This window comes from Lagenorhynchus albirostris, chromosome 2 (assembly GCF_949774975.1).
Source record: "Lagenorhynchus albirostris chromosome 2, mLagAlb1.1, whole genome shotgun sequence".
Classification (NCBI taxonomy): domain Eukaryota; kingdom Metazoa; phylum Chordata; class Mammalia; order Artiodactyla; family Delphinidae; genus Lagenorhynchus; species Lagenorhynchus albirostris.
Window position 1 is genome coordinate 141,874,038 of NC_083096.1, and position 14,474 is coordinate 141,888,511.

Genomic DNA, 14,474 nt, shown 5'->3' on the forward strand with positions numbered 1-14,474 from the left:
TGGTGACTCCTAGGCAAGTGTTCCTCCACAACACACACACACACTCTGCCTCCTTCAAAGATTACAGGGCAACAAGTTAGGTGCAGATCTGGGACCTGAGATGTCAGGCTTCCTGGCTATAGTGCACCCTCTGCTACAGAAGGGTACCTGGCAATCAGGTAAATTCGTGGCAAAGTAGACATCCGAAAAGAGTCACTCCAAATTTTAAAGCAACTAGATCTCAGGAAGCTGTAAAAGCCTCAAACAGGCTGTTCCTTATAATGCTCACAGCTTCTGTATGGTCTCAGCTGTGCCCTGCACAAGAGCACAGGTTCAGTAAATGTATGACAGAAAATAAACCAGGAACTCAGAGAAGAGCCAGCTGAAAGGGAGTGTCCAGTCTTGGCGACCACAATGAGGACATGTGCACGAGCCAATCCCCTGAAAGGTCCCCTGGGGGAAGGAGGAAGGAGCAGTTTAAAGATGAAAAAGGTCCCGTCTCTCAAACCTACGAAGCCGGCCCTGGGCTGGGTGAACGTGATCTAAGAAGCCTCCAAGGGCAGGCAGGGACCAAGCGCGAGGTTGGGTGAGGGAAGGCAGAGTCTGAAGGGCAGGAAGCGGACCCCGCAGAGGTTTCGGGCAGGACTGTCTTGTTTGCTGCGGTATCCCTCAGAGTAGCATGGCGTTCAGTAAATATCTGGAATTACCGATTGCTGGAGGCAGCCTTCCGCGGGTCTGAGCACCGGCTAGTTGCGGACTCAGCCTACCTCCACAAGACCACTTTGCCTGGGAGAGAAAGCCAGGTGTGTGGGGGTAGCCCCGGCGCGCTGAGACCCGCCCCGCGCCCCGCCCAGAGCCGCAGCGAGGGTGCGCATGCGGCGCCCGCCGTTTACGACGGGCCGAAAAGCAGTGGCCGCAGCCAGCGCCGGCTGAGCCGGGTCGCTATGGGGGTAAGCGGAGGCGAGCTGCTGCCGGGGCAGAGGCCGGGAGGTGGCGAGAACCTGGGAGGCAGGAGCTCGGGCCAGGAGGGAAGGAGGGGAGTGGGCTCGCGCTGAGAAGGAGCGGGGAGGCACAGCTCGTGCCGGGAGGGGAGGAGAGGGGCGGGGCCGGGCAGGGGCTAGGCGCGGGGCTCCCCGGGCGCTGTTGACGCCGTCGCCCTGGCTCTCCTCCTCTCAGAAAATTGCGCTGCAGCTCAAAGCCACGATGGAGAATGTCACCAACCTCCGGCCAGTGGGCGAGGACTTCCGGTGGTACCTGAAGGTAAGGCTGTGGTGGGGGCGCCAGGGCCGGGGCCGCGTAAAGGTTTCCCACCCTGATCTCAGTGGTGAACGGGAGCTTTCTCTCCAGCTAGATGAGAAATGCTTATTAAATGTTTTCTTTTCTTCTGGGTAGAATTTTATGTTTGCCTTTTTAAGTTTATTGGTCAATTCTTTTTAAAAAATTTTATTTATTGGCTGCGTTGGGTCTTCGTTGCGGTGCGCAGTCTTCTCATTGCGGTGGCTTCTCTTGTTGCAGAGCACGGGCTCTAGGCGTGTGGGCTCAGTAGCTGTGGTACACGGGCTTAGTTGTTCCCCGGCATGTGGGATCTTCCCGGACCAGGGCTCGAACCCGTGTCCCCTGCATTGGCAGGAGGATTCTTAACCCCTGCGCCACCAGAGAAGCCCTACTGGTTAATTCTTAATTGGCAGTATCTTGAAATATCTTTTGTAATTTTTTCCTCCGTAACATATTTCATGGTATGTAAACAAACACTAAACGAAAGGCTACTTGAAGGGATCTTGTGATGATTTAGTAAGAATAATTTCACCTTCTCTTTTGTTGTTTAGGTTTTATTTACTGTGAAATCATTTAATTTTGTGCATGGCTCCATTCTTAATTCCCCATCCTGTATTGGTAAATCTGGTACTCTAGTGGGATGGTATACAGAGGTCCTCTTCTTAACTGAGCAGTTTGAGGTCCTTTACTCTCCCAGATCCCGGAGCTTCTGATCTGTTTTCCTTTTAGTCTAAATCTCAGAATCCTTCAGTACCTGACAAAAGCCCTATCCTTCAGGAAGCATTCTGACCACCTTTATTTCCAAATATTTTGAAGCCCGAGTGCCAGGGCTTATTTGAGGAGTTGATGTTTCCTTGCTTCAAAAAGCAGAGTCTAGAGAAGGAGACAAAGAAGGAGTAGCAACAGAGTGATAAATACTTTTACCAGGAACCTACAGGGCCTGTAAGGACACACAGGAAGCTCCTAACTCAACGCGGGCGGGGGCGGGGGGGGGGGACTTTGAAGCCATTTCTGTACTACTTGAGCCTTGAATCCCTAGCCAGACTGGGGACTTCTTAGAGAAGGATGAGCAAGCCAGCACGAGAAACACTGCCCAGAGAGAAGTCTGGTTATGTCCTTAGTGGGGCTGGTCATAAGGATGAGGTAAGATTGCTGACAAGATGATGAGCCTGCCCACCTCACACTGTTCTTACCCTTCCCTCAGCATCTGCCCAACTGAGCCAACTTCTTTACTAATACTCTTTTTCCCCCTCCCCAAGATGAAATGTGGCAACTGTGGTGAGATTTCAGAGAAGTGGCAGTACATTCGGCTGATGGTAACTGCTCCCCCCACCACTATACCCATATACAGACACACATAGGCCTCTGGGCAGGGATATGTGGCCCTCACCTCCCCGGCCTTTGGACCCCACTTTTTGTGGTTTGAGAGGGCAGGCAGAGTGTGATCAACTGGGAACAATGGGCTTTGGGATGTGAGGCAGAGTTCAAAATCAAGGGGAAGTCCTTTCCTCGCTCTCAAGAAGCCTTCCCAGGATTCTTGTCCTAGCAAGTTGCTCACCCTGTCTGGGTCTTGGTAGATATAGATGGTGTGTATTTAAATATTGTTATAATATTAATTGATAATAAGTGGTAGGACTGGGTCTCCTGGGGACCCTTACATCTGACTGATATGTGACTAGAGGTTCTGTTTACTGCTTGCCAGGACAACGTGGCACTGAAGGGAGGCCGTGGCAGTGCCTCCATGGTCCAGAAGTGCAAGCTGTGTTCAAGGGAAAACTCCATTGGTAGGTAGGCCATGGATATTGACTGACCTCTGCCAGGCTGGCCATCGGCTTTGTGGTGCCAGACCGAAAGCATGCTCATGTTACCTGTGGGTGGACCCAGGCCTGAGGTATCCAAGCTTCTGCCGTAGACTCTTGCCCAGAGCCACATCTGGGTACCTGGGTGGGGCCGGGATATGGACTTAAATCGACTTTGTCTTCTCTTTTACATTTCAGAGATTTTGAGCAGCACCATCAAACCTTACAATGTAAGTTTCCTGCTGCAGTGGCAGGCATGGTGGGATCAGATCCAAGCCGGGAGCTAGGAGGCCTGGGTTCTTGAGTTATATCTGCACCAGAGTGACCTACATGGAACTGACGGACTTCATGTGCTTACTTGTTCGTTCATTCACTCAGTCATTCATTCGCTGTCAGTCATTCATTCACCTTACCCTGACTGAGTGCTCGGCAGGAAAAAGACTCGTAACTAGGCTCTTGTGAGTGTTGGGCTGTGGGAGCCTAGGGGACCTCTGACCCAACTTGGCCACTCCGTTTCCATCACTGGGAACACTTGCCTTGTCTACATCTTGGAGGGCTAGTGAGCCTTCTCTGAATCCATGGATGAGACAGTGCATCCATCCTTGATATTTGATTTTATTAAGTATTTATACGTTACTGCATTAACAGATTAGTCCAAAGGTGAGGGAGGGAGTGTATGCTTTGGGTCTGTGTCTTCATCCATTCCTACTTGGTATTTTTGAAAAATGTCTGATTTATGCCAAATTCTCAGCTTTGTCCTGAAGTTAAAGGGAAAAGTCACACAAGGACTTGCACTCAAGTAAATCATAATCTAGTGCAAGAGACAGACCAGCGAACAAAAACCAATCCAGGGCCAGACACAAGGTTGGTGCGCAGGAAGCATTTCTACAGTAAATGACAGAATGAGAATGAATGTGTGGGTGTGTCCTTGGGGTCTGTGGGCCCAGGGGTCAGGGAGGCATGAATTTCCTGGCTGTACCACCCCCCTCGGTGTGCCTCCTCCACATGCATATCCCACTTCAAAGGCTTTAAGTCAGCCCCTGCCTTGACAGCATGGCGGATGGTTAGCCAAGGGCCACAGTGAGGTGTACTGGGGCCTTTTGGATGACCTGGAAACCTTATAGGTTAACATTCTTCATAGTTTTTATTTTGATAATTTTATCTACCATTCATTGAGCATAGTATCGGGTCCTATACTGGGCAATTTACACCTAGTTCAGGTTCTCATAATAAACCTGTAGTGGTTTCCTCAGCTCCAGCTGACGATCTTAGGCCCAGAAGAAAAGAGAGGCAGAACTGTGTGTGAGCTCACATCCAGGCACTCTGACCCCAGAGCCCACATCCAGGAAGATCTCGTGGCAAACAGGTGTCAAGGCAGCCTTCTTCCAGAACGGGATAAGTTGCCCCTGAGTCCCATTCTGGGCTCTCGGGCTGTGGAGTCAACCTGAGGGCACAGTTAGACCTACCTCCTCAACACACTTCCTTTCTAGGCCGAAGACAACGAGAAGTTCAAGACGATAGTGGAGTTTGAGTGCCGAGGACTTGAACCAGTCGATTTCCAGCCCCAGGTGCATATCTTCCTGGGGAACCTGTATCTTTGGGGAGGGCGTATAGGAAGTGACAGTAGAACTGTGCTTCCTACAGAGACCGTGGACTAGGAATTCTCATTGCTAAGAATAACAGTTGTTATTTGTTAAGCATCTAATATATGTTGGGCACCAGGCTTGTCACTTTTAATGTTACCTCCCTTAATCCTCACAGTAACTCTGTGAAGTTATACATCCTATTTTTCAGATGAGAAAAGAACTTCAGAGATTTTGCCACTTGCCCAGGGTGATGCAGTTAGTAAGCAATGGAGCTGTAATTTGAACCCACATCTATCCGACTCCAGAGCCAGTGCTCAGGCCACTTTATTTGTGTAGCATTTTCACCTCACAATCCTGTGAAGTAGGCAGAAGAGAGAGTATTGTCATCCCCGTTTCATAAGTAAGAAAACTGAGGTCCAGAGAGGGAAGTGACACGCCCAGGTGTTTCAGAAAATCAAGGGTAATGGACGGGTTTACCCCACACCTCCTGCCTTCTGGGCCAGGGCTCTAATTTGGAGAAACCACTCTAGTCCCAGGGCAGCTGCCAGGGCATGGAAGCTCAGTAGTTATTCCAGAACAGTAGCCCAACTGTATTTCTGTCTTCCCATGCCAGAGGTGTTGTGAGAAAGGCCAGTTCCCTGACCAGGCCCCACAGGCCAGACCAGTGCCTCCGTTCCCCCAGATTAACCGCTGCCTTCTGTCACCTGCAGGCCGGCTTTGCTGCTGAGGGTCTGGAATCCGGGACAGTCTTCAGTGACATTAATCTGCAGGAAAAGGTACGGGATTTGGGGGCCTTGCAGGGAGCTCTAGGGCACCTGGTGGGAATAACCCTTTTGGTGAACAAGGCTCTTCAGTGGGAAGCCGACTCCACACTTCCGTGCTTTTTGTTGGTGATTTTGGTGTTTACGATAGCCCCAAGTGTAGTGCTGAAGCGTTGCCTAGCGTTCACACGCAGGAAAGCTGGGTGTGCCTTACAGAGAAGATACATGTTAGACAAGCTTGTTCAGGTGTGAGATACAGCACTGTTGGCTGTGAGTTCAGTATTAGTGAATCAGCTATATATATACACATACATATATATATATATATATATATGTATGTATGTATGTTAAATAAGGTGTTTTTAAACAGAGTCATATGCTCCCAGGAACCTAACCCTGTTATTTCCCCTGGGAGCAGTGCTTCAGTATTCACTAATACAGTGTTTGTGGGGACTTTGTAGAACGTAACTACTGTGAATACCAAGAATCAACTGGACATGTTACTGCCTTGCAGATAAGGAAGGCTTGTGGTCAGGCCTCAGAGGAAGGAAGGACAAAATCATTCAGTTTGCATAGCACCTAATAACAGTAATTGGATTTACTGAGCTCTCATATGTGCCTGGCCCTAGGCTAAATTCTTTTACATGTGTTAACTCTTGATTCTTTCAACATTCAGTGTAAAATCTACTGCTGTCCTCTTTTTTTTTTAAATAGAGGACAGAACGAAGGCTCAGAGAAGTTAGTGACTTGCCCAAAATCACAAAGCCAGAAGAGTAGGAATTCAGGCCCGAGCAGTCTGGCTCTGTCCTGGGTCTGACGTGTTCCTGAAGATTGAGGCGGAGCCTGAGCTGGGCCTTTTAAGTCCTAGTCCTCCACTCCCCATGCTGTCCAGGCTGCCTCTTGAGGCTAACGCTGCCATTTTTTCCCACAGGACTGGACTGACTATGACGAAAAGGCTCAGGAGTCTGTGGGAATCTACGAGGTCACCCACCAGTTTGTGAAGTCCTGAACCCTCTTCCTGCACACTTGCCTCTTAAGAACTGAAAAGGGACAACGTGCCCCAAGCAGCACAGTGCAGAGGCTGGTCCCCTCACGTCTCGCCTCCTGGCAGCTGCCCAGGCCCTCACAGCCTGCGTGCTGGGCTGTCACAGCGTCCCAGCCCCACCAATAAAGCTCCTGTTTGTGCTACACTGGTGGATGAACAACCGCTCTACTCCCTCCACTCCCCTTCATGTTGGAGGGCTTTGATGGCTTCTTGGCACCTTCCCACAGTACAGAATCTTAGCCTGATCCAATTTGCAAAATAGGAACACAGAGCTCCTAAGGGCTCTCAAGCTCTTGGGGAGAGCACAGGCCACCCCAGGGGACCAGAGGTGTCAAACTCATTGGTACAGAGGGCAGCGGAGCCTGCGGAATGATGTCATGAGCCAGAACGTCACGTTGACCACCTTGGCTCTTAGGTAAACCCAGGCAACTCTGTTCATTGGTGTCACTGCATATTCCAGGGACAGAAGGGACTTTGGAGGCCAGCAGTTCCATCCTGGCATGAATCTTCTCTCTCCAATCCCTGCCAGATGGTCCTCAGGTCTTTGCTCACTTGCTGTGATGGGGCAATCCCTCTCACCAAGGGACTCCCTATGAAAGTTCTTCCTTATGCTGAGTCAGCCTCTATGCTTCCTTTAGCTCCTCCAGATGGTCCTGGTTTGTCCCCTTTGTGGTCGCACTTGTGTGTTCTTCTGCCCCTGGACAGCCCTGTGGAGGTGTGAAGACAACAGTCCCGGCCTCTGTGTCTCGTGGGCCTGGATCCCTGGGTCTAGAGATCCTCTTACAGTGGATAGAGTTGTTCAGTGCACAGTTAAGTCATGAGGGCAAGCTCACGTCTTCATACCGGTGACTCCACCATTCAGAAAACCTGTCACGAGAGACCTTGCTCCTCTCCAGTGTTCTGCTGGAGCCTGGAATTCTTTGGAAGAATTACTACCTTCATTTTCTGAGTGGCCCTCTGGGAACGAGTCTGCCCACTCCGAGGCTGGCTGTGGAGCTCTAGGAAGGGGATCCTCAGAGGCAGGTAAAGCTGGCCATGGCCAAGGGTGGGGAAGAGATGCCTGCCCTGTCCCCTCTCCAGTTTGGCAGCTGTCACGTGTCCTCTAGGTCCCCTGTGTTCCCGGCCCCTGGGCCTGTGCTTTCTGCACCTGGCAGAGCAGGGCTTCTTTGGCCTCCCTCGGCCAGCAGCTCCACCAGCCCCCACCGACTAGAACGGTCCATTGCCTGGCCTGAAAGCAAACAAGGGAGCATCGGGCTGGATAAACAGGCTTTCTGGGTTTTAGTCTCCGTACTAGCCAGTATGTGTTATAAAGGCAAGCACTAAAAGGATCTCAAGGTTTTCTTTATATTGTAAATTATTTTCTCATCTTGTAGGGAGTAGAGGAACCCAAATAATCAGTAACAGATGGAACATAGATTATGTCAATAGATGCAGAAAAAGTATTCGGTAAGATTCAGCAACAAACCATAGAGATGCTTAGCAAACTAGGAACAGAAAGGAACTCCCCTTACCTCACAAAGGATATCTACAGGAAACCCGGAGCAAATGAAATGTTTGAAGTACTCCATTCACGGCTGGGGTGAGATGAGGATATCCTGGTTCACTCTATTCACCACTGTCCCTACACCGCCCCTGCCGCAGCACTTAGACTGAAAAGAAAGTAAGGTGCAAGGACTAAAAAGGAAGAAATAACTCACTTTTCACAGATTTTCATTTTCCACTTAGTGAATCCAAAAGCATCAGGTGCTGGATTTAAGATCAATATACAGAAATCAAGTGCATTTCAGTACACTGGCAACATGTAAAACACAATTCAAGAGAAAATACCATTTACAATAGGAACAGCAACCAAAAAAATACCCCCAAAGGTAACTGGGAATTAAATCTATCAAAGATGTTTCATGACCAATAAACTGGTCAAAATGGCAGAGTAGAAAGACCCTTAGCTCACCTCCTCTCACGAGCACACAAAGATCACAACTGTTTGTAGAACAACCAATGAAAAATATGGGAACTTCCTGGAAAAGATCTACAACTAAAGATATAAAGAAGGAACCACACGAGATGGGTAGGAGAGGCAGGCTTATGACACAGTCAAGTCCTGTACCCCCAGCTGGATGACCCACAAATGAGGGTAATTATATTGCAGAGGATCTTCCCACAGGAGTTCCTGTACTGGGAAGAAGAGCCCACAGAGCAATTGGCCTTGAAGGCCAGAGGGGCTTGGTTTCAGGAGTCCCACAAAACTGGGGAAAGAAGAAACTTAAAGGGCACACAAAACCTCACATGCTCTGGAACTCAGGGCAAAAGCACTAATTTGATAGGCGCCTGGGCCAGACCTACCTGCTGGTCTTGGAGAGTCTCCTGCGGGGGGCGGGGGCGGGGGGCGACTGTGGCTCCGCTGGGGACATAGACACTGGTGGTAGCCACTCTTGGGAGCTGCTTCTACCGCATGGCCCCTGGCGCTGGTGGGCACCACTGTGGGTCCCGTCCTCTGGCTCATTAGCACCAAGACCTGGCCCCATACAACAGCCTCTAGGCACTGGGGCTGGGATGCCTCAGGCCAAGCAACTAACTGGGTGGGGACACAGTCCCTCCTGTCAGCACACAAGCTAAAGACCTCATGAGCCCAGAGCCACCTGTGGACACTGCCCTGCCCACCAGAGGGCCCAGGGCCCAGCTCCACCCACCAGTGGGTAGGCACCAGTCCCAGCACCCCCTGGGCCCCAACCCTGCCCTCCATGAAGTCTGCTCTAACCTTTGGACCAGCCTCACCCACAAGGGGACAGACACGAGAGGCAAGAAATCCGCAATCCCACAGCCTGCTGACCCAGTCGGCCCACAGCAGGCTCCCCTGGGACCAGCTGGGCCCTGGCCATGCCCACTAGCAAGCCAACAAAGCTTTGGGACATCCCACACTCCACCCATGTCAGGAATCTCCCTTCCCCCACCCCCGAAGTGATACACCAGCTCTGGGATCCTGGGGCCCTGCAAACATACTCCAGAACCCAGCTCTGCCTGCCAGTAGTCTGACACTAACCTCAGGACCTGGCTTCGCCCACCAGTGGGCAGACTACAATCCTGGAGTCTTCTGGATCATGGCTCTACCCACTAGTGAGCCAGTACTAGCCCCAGGGCCGCCTGGGGTTGTGCAGTCAGCTGCCTCGTGACAGCCCTGCCAACCAACAGCCAGCAGCCTCTGCGCAAGGTGGGGCCTGGCAACCAACTGGACTGGGGACTACCCAAGCCTAGCAGACTGCCCACATAGCCTGCCAAACAGAAAGACCCATGCAGCCCTCATGGGGGGAAACCCTAGAGCATATAGCTTGGGGACAAGAGGGGAGTGGGGTGCTGGGACACAAAGGACGTCTATAGAAGGCCACTTCTCCAAGGTCAGGAAACAACTAACCTACACGATACATAAAAATACAAACAGCAATTTAAGCTAAGTAAGGCAACAGAAGAACATGTTCCAGATGAAGGACCAAGGTAAAAGCTAAGAAGAAGAACTAAGTGAAGTGGAGAGCGCCAATCTACCCAAGAAAGAGTTCAGGATAGTCACCATAAATATGATCAAAGAACTCGGGAGAAGAATGGATGCACAGAGCAAAAGTTAGAAGTTTTTAACAAAGAGTTAGAAAATATAAAGAACCAAACAGAGATGAAAAATACAATAACTGAAATGAAACATACACCAAGGGGAATCAAAAGTAGACCAAATGATGCAGAGGAACAGATCAGTGAGCTGGAAGACAGGTAGTGGAAATCACTAATGCTAAAAGGAAAAAGAAAACAGAATGAGAAGAAATGAGGACAGTTTTAAGAGACCTCTGGGACAACATCAAGCATACTAACATTCACATTACAGGAGTCCCAGAAGGAGAAGACAGAGAGAAAGGGGGCAGAGAACACATTTGAAGAGATAATAGCTGAAAACGTCCCTAATCTGGGAAAGGAAACAGTCATCCAAGTCCAGGAAGCACAGAGAGTCCCATACAGGATTAACCCAAAGAGGAACATACCAAGACACACTGTAATTAAAATGGCAAAAATTAAAGATAAAGAGAGACTATTCCAAGCAGAAAGGGGAAAGCAAAAAGAAAGGAATAACATACCTGGGAATTCCCATAAGTCTATCAGCTGACTTTTCAGCAGAAACTCTGCAAGCCAGAAGGGAGCGATATGATACATTTAAAGTGGTGAAAGGGAAAAATCCTGCAACCAAGAATACTGTACCCAGCAAGGCTCTCATTCAGATTTTATGGGGAGATCAAAAGCAAAAGTTCAGAACCACCAAACCAGCTTTACAAGAAATGTTATAGGAACTCTAAGTGAAAAAGAGAAGGCCACAAATAGAAACATGAAAATTACGAAAGGAAAAAGCTCACCAGTAAAGGCAAATATACTATAAATGTAGGAAATCTTCTGCACACAAAGCCAGTAGGCAGGTTAAAAGAAAAAAGTGGCAAAATCATCTATATCCACAATAAGTAGTTAAGGAATACACAAAACAATTAGATGTAAAATATGATGTCAAAGACAGTCATCATGATAGGAGGAGAGTACAAATGCAGGGGTGTTAAAATTCATTTGAAATTAAGGGGTCAGCAACTAAAAACAATCACGTATACATAAAGATTGCTATGTATAAACCTCATGGTAACCACAAACCAAAAATCTATAACAGATACACACACAAAAAAGAACAAGGAAAAAAATGAAATTTTGCCGTTTGCAACAACATGGATGGACTTGGGTATTGTGCTTAGTGAAGTAAGTCAAAGAGAGAAAGACAAGTACTGTATGATATCACTTATACAAGGAATTTTAAAAATAAAACAAACTAGTGAATGTAACAAAAAAGAAACAGATTCACAGATATAGAAAACAAACTAATTGGTTACCAGTGGGGAGAGGGAAAGGGGGAGGGACAAGATAGGGGTAGGGGATTAAGATGTACAAACTAGTATATATAAAATAAGCTACAAGGACGTATTGTACAGCACAGGGAATAGAGCCACAATCTAGTAATGGAGACAGCTGCAGAAACTGAAAAGCACTGCGATAAAGGTTAGATTGTCAGGATGCTCTGGGCATACACAGGAGGGGCACCAACTAACTCAGCCTCAGAGGGGTGGGGTGAGAGGAGGTGCAGTCTATCTGAAACCTCAAGGTTGAGCAGAAGATAGCTGAAAGGGTGGAGAGGGGCTTATGCTCCAAGTAGAGGCAACTTCCTCAGGGTAAGCTGTTAAGAGAGGTGGGTCTGAAAAGATGAGCAGGGCCAGCTCCATGAAGGCCGCAACTGTCACACTGAGGAGTATGGACTGTTTTCCAAGTTAATGGAAAACCACTGAGGAATTTTAAGCAGGGATATGATCAGACTTGTACATGAAAAAAATCACTGGCTACAGTGAGGAGAATGGACTGGAGGGAATGAGTGGAGTCTAGAGGCCAGTTAGGAGGGGAGAAATAGGCTCCGCCTCTTGATAGGAGGCGCTACAAAGTCACCTTGCAAAGGTGCGGGTGCCGGGAGGGAACAATGCAGTCTCCAGAAATAACACGTTATGTGTCAGGCCCCTCGCTGGCCGAAACAGAAGCCAAAGCTGGGAGTAGCGGAATATGGAGGAAGGGATGACGCATTCTTCCGGGGAGACCCCATGAGCGTGGCTTCGTGGGAGGGGACACTTGAGTTGGGCTAAAAAGAACAAGGACTAATTTGGCAGAGGATGTGCTGGAGCCAAGGGCATTCTGAGGATGGAGGATGGCATTTGCAAGGTACAGAGTCACAGTGAAGCTCAGACACGTCTGAGACCAGTGGGAGGCTTAGTGTGGCTGAAGCACGAGGCACGAGGACGGCTGGCAAGGACGTGGGGGCTGCTAACGTGAATTTTTTTTTTGGTTCCTGCCTAACAACTTGGTGTTGCACAAACACTATGATATCAGTAAAGGAAAAAAGAAAAAGAAATAAACATTTTCTTAAACCCCACCATCCTAGCTCCCTAACAGAAGTGTGTTTATTTTCCCCTGTTCTCTTTCAGGGCCTATCTACACACAGACATGTTTTCATATGGCTATAATCCTAGCAGCATTAAGATTATATTTAACTGTTTTCCACTTAATATCATAAATACCAAATGTGATTCTGCTTATTCAGTGGCCCTGTCTTCTTTACAATGGAAGATTCCCAGAAAGAAGATATACTTGGAACCAATTCCGCTCAAGCAGTCCCCCGAGCTCTATTCTCTGCTGGAGGCTCCCTGCATCTCTTTGTTTATCAAGCCCCAGCTGTGTCTCCTGAAACACCCTAAACTCTCTCCCTTTCAGCACCTACCCCACTGTCTCATGTCCACCTCCTCCAATCCTGGCTCCCATTCCTTTTTTGTCAGTTATTCTGTCACATGAAGATAATTGGATAGGTGTCACTAGATTTGGAAAATATGTTCGAGGTGGTCTAATTTAAAACATACGCTAATAAAACCCACAAGGAGATTCCACTTCACACTCACCAGAATGGCTATAATCCAAATAGATGAAAACAAGTGTTGGTGATGATGTGGAGAAGCTGGAACATTCACACTCTGCTGGTGGGAATGTAAAATGGTGCAACTGCTTTGGAGAATATCCGGGCAGTTTCTTAAATGATTAAACACAGAGTTACTACATGACCCAGCAATTCCACTCCTAGGTAAATACCCCAGAGAAATGAAAACATATGTCAACACAAAGACTTATACACAAATGTTCATAGCAGCATTATTCGTAATAGCTAAAAAGTGGAAAAAACCCAATTGACTATGAACTGATCAATGAATAAATAAAATGTGATCCATCTATATACTGGAATAGTATTCAGCAATAAAAAGAAGATAAGCACTGACAGGTTCTGGAACATGGATAAATCTTGAAAACATTATGCTAAGCAAAAGGCCACATATTATATGATTCCATTTATATGAAATATGAAGAATAGAAAAAGCTATAGAGACAGAAAGTAGATTATGGTTTTGTCTAGGATTTGGGGGAAGTTAGAGGGTTGAGGGAAAAGGAGAGTGACTGTTAATCAGTACAGCCTTTCTACTGGAGATGAAAATGTTCTAAAATTGATTGTGGTGATGGTTGCACAACTCTGTGAATATGCTAAAAATGACAGAATGATATACTTTAAATAAGTGAAATGTATGGTATGGGAAGTATAGCTCAATAAAGCTGTCTTTTAAAAAATGTAAACTCGGGCTTCCCTGGTGGCGCAGTGGTTGAGAGTCCGCCTGCCGATGCAGGGGACACGGGTTCATGCCCCGGTCCGGGAGGATCCCACATGCCGCGGAGTGGCTGGGCCCGTGAGCCATGGCCGCTGAGCCTGCGCGTCCGGAGCCTGTGCTCCGCAGTGGGAGAGGCCACAACAGTGAGAGGCCCGCATACCGCAAAAAAAAAAAAAGAAAATTTAAAAAAATAAAAATAAAAAATGTAACCTACATAGTATCCACGAAACTCACCCTGGGGATCCTGGAGGCACCTCAAAGAGTAGCAGATAACTTCCAGAGAGGCTGGTGTGACTGCGGATCTGGAGATGTGCCACACTTGTTCAGGAGTCATGGAAAAGAGCCACCAGGACAGAGCTTGCTGGCTTCCCGAAGCACCGTGGGAAACTCCACGTGGGAGCTGCTTGAGGGTCAGGAGCAACAGGTATTAATTTAACAAAACTCATCCTCCTGAGTTGGGAGGCCAGCTAATTTAAGGTCTAATTACCGGAAGCCTAGACAAACAAATATAGGAAAAAAAGCACTGAACAACGAATCAAGAGAGCTGGTCCTAATCCTACATGTTATCAAGCTCCCCCAACCTGTCCATCTTTTGTATGGAAAATGGGGATAACTTCTGTCTATTTCAGAGCTGAGGGGATCAAATCGGCTGATGCTTTACAAATAGCTGAGTTCTGTACAAATGTGCAAGACCTGTGTGTGAACTCCAACTGGATTGAGACTTAATAACTGTTTTTGCCATCCTAGCTACCTCGTAGAACCCTTCATAG

At 48.2% G+C, this 14,474-nt stretch overlaps 1 protein-coding gene and 1 long non-coding RNA gene across 2 annotated transcripts; one reads left to right on the forward strand and one right to left on the reverse strand.

Annotated features, from left to right (window-relative positions):
* The first annotated feature begins 643 nt into the window (after positions 1 to 643).
* Positions 644 to 6,590, forward strand: CZIB (CXXC motif containing zinc binding protein). Its single transcript, XM_060140050.1, is given in 9 exon segments — positions 644 to 706; positions 708 to 929; positions 1,156 to 1,239; positions 2,514 to 2,570; positions 2,957 to 3,038; positions 3,252 to 3,283; positions 4,544 to 4,621; positions 5,350 to 5,415; positions 6,332 to 6,590. Coding segments are annotated over 9 exon segments (747 nt in total). The 5' UTR covers positions 644 to 658; the 3' UTR covers positions 6,410 to 6,590.
* LOC132514771 (uncharacterized) lies at positions 3,649 to 14,163 on the reverse strand. The gene is made up of 3 exons (XR_009538924.1): positions 13,939 to 14,163; positions 12,952 to 13,078; positions 3,649 to 7,673 (listed from the first exon to the last, which is right to left on the reverse strand). It is a non-coding gene; the product is annotated as an uncharacterized LOC132514771 (long non-coding RNA).
* Between the last annotated feature and the right edge of the window lie 311 nt (positions 14,164 to 14,474).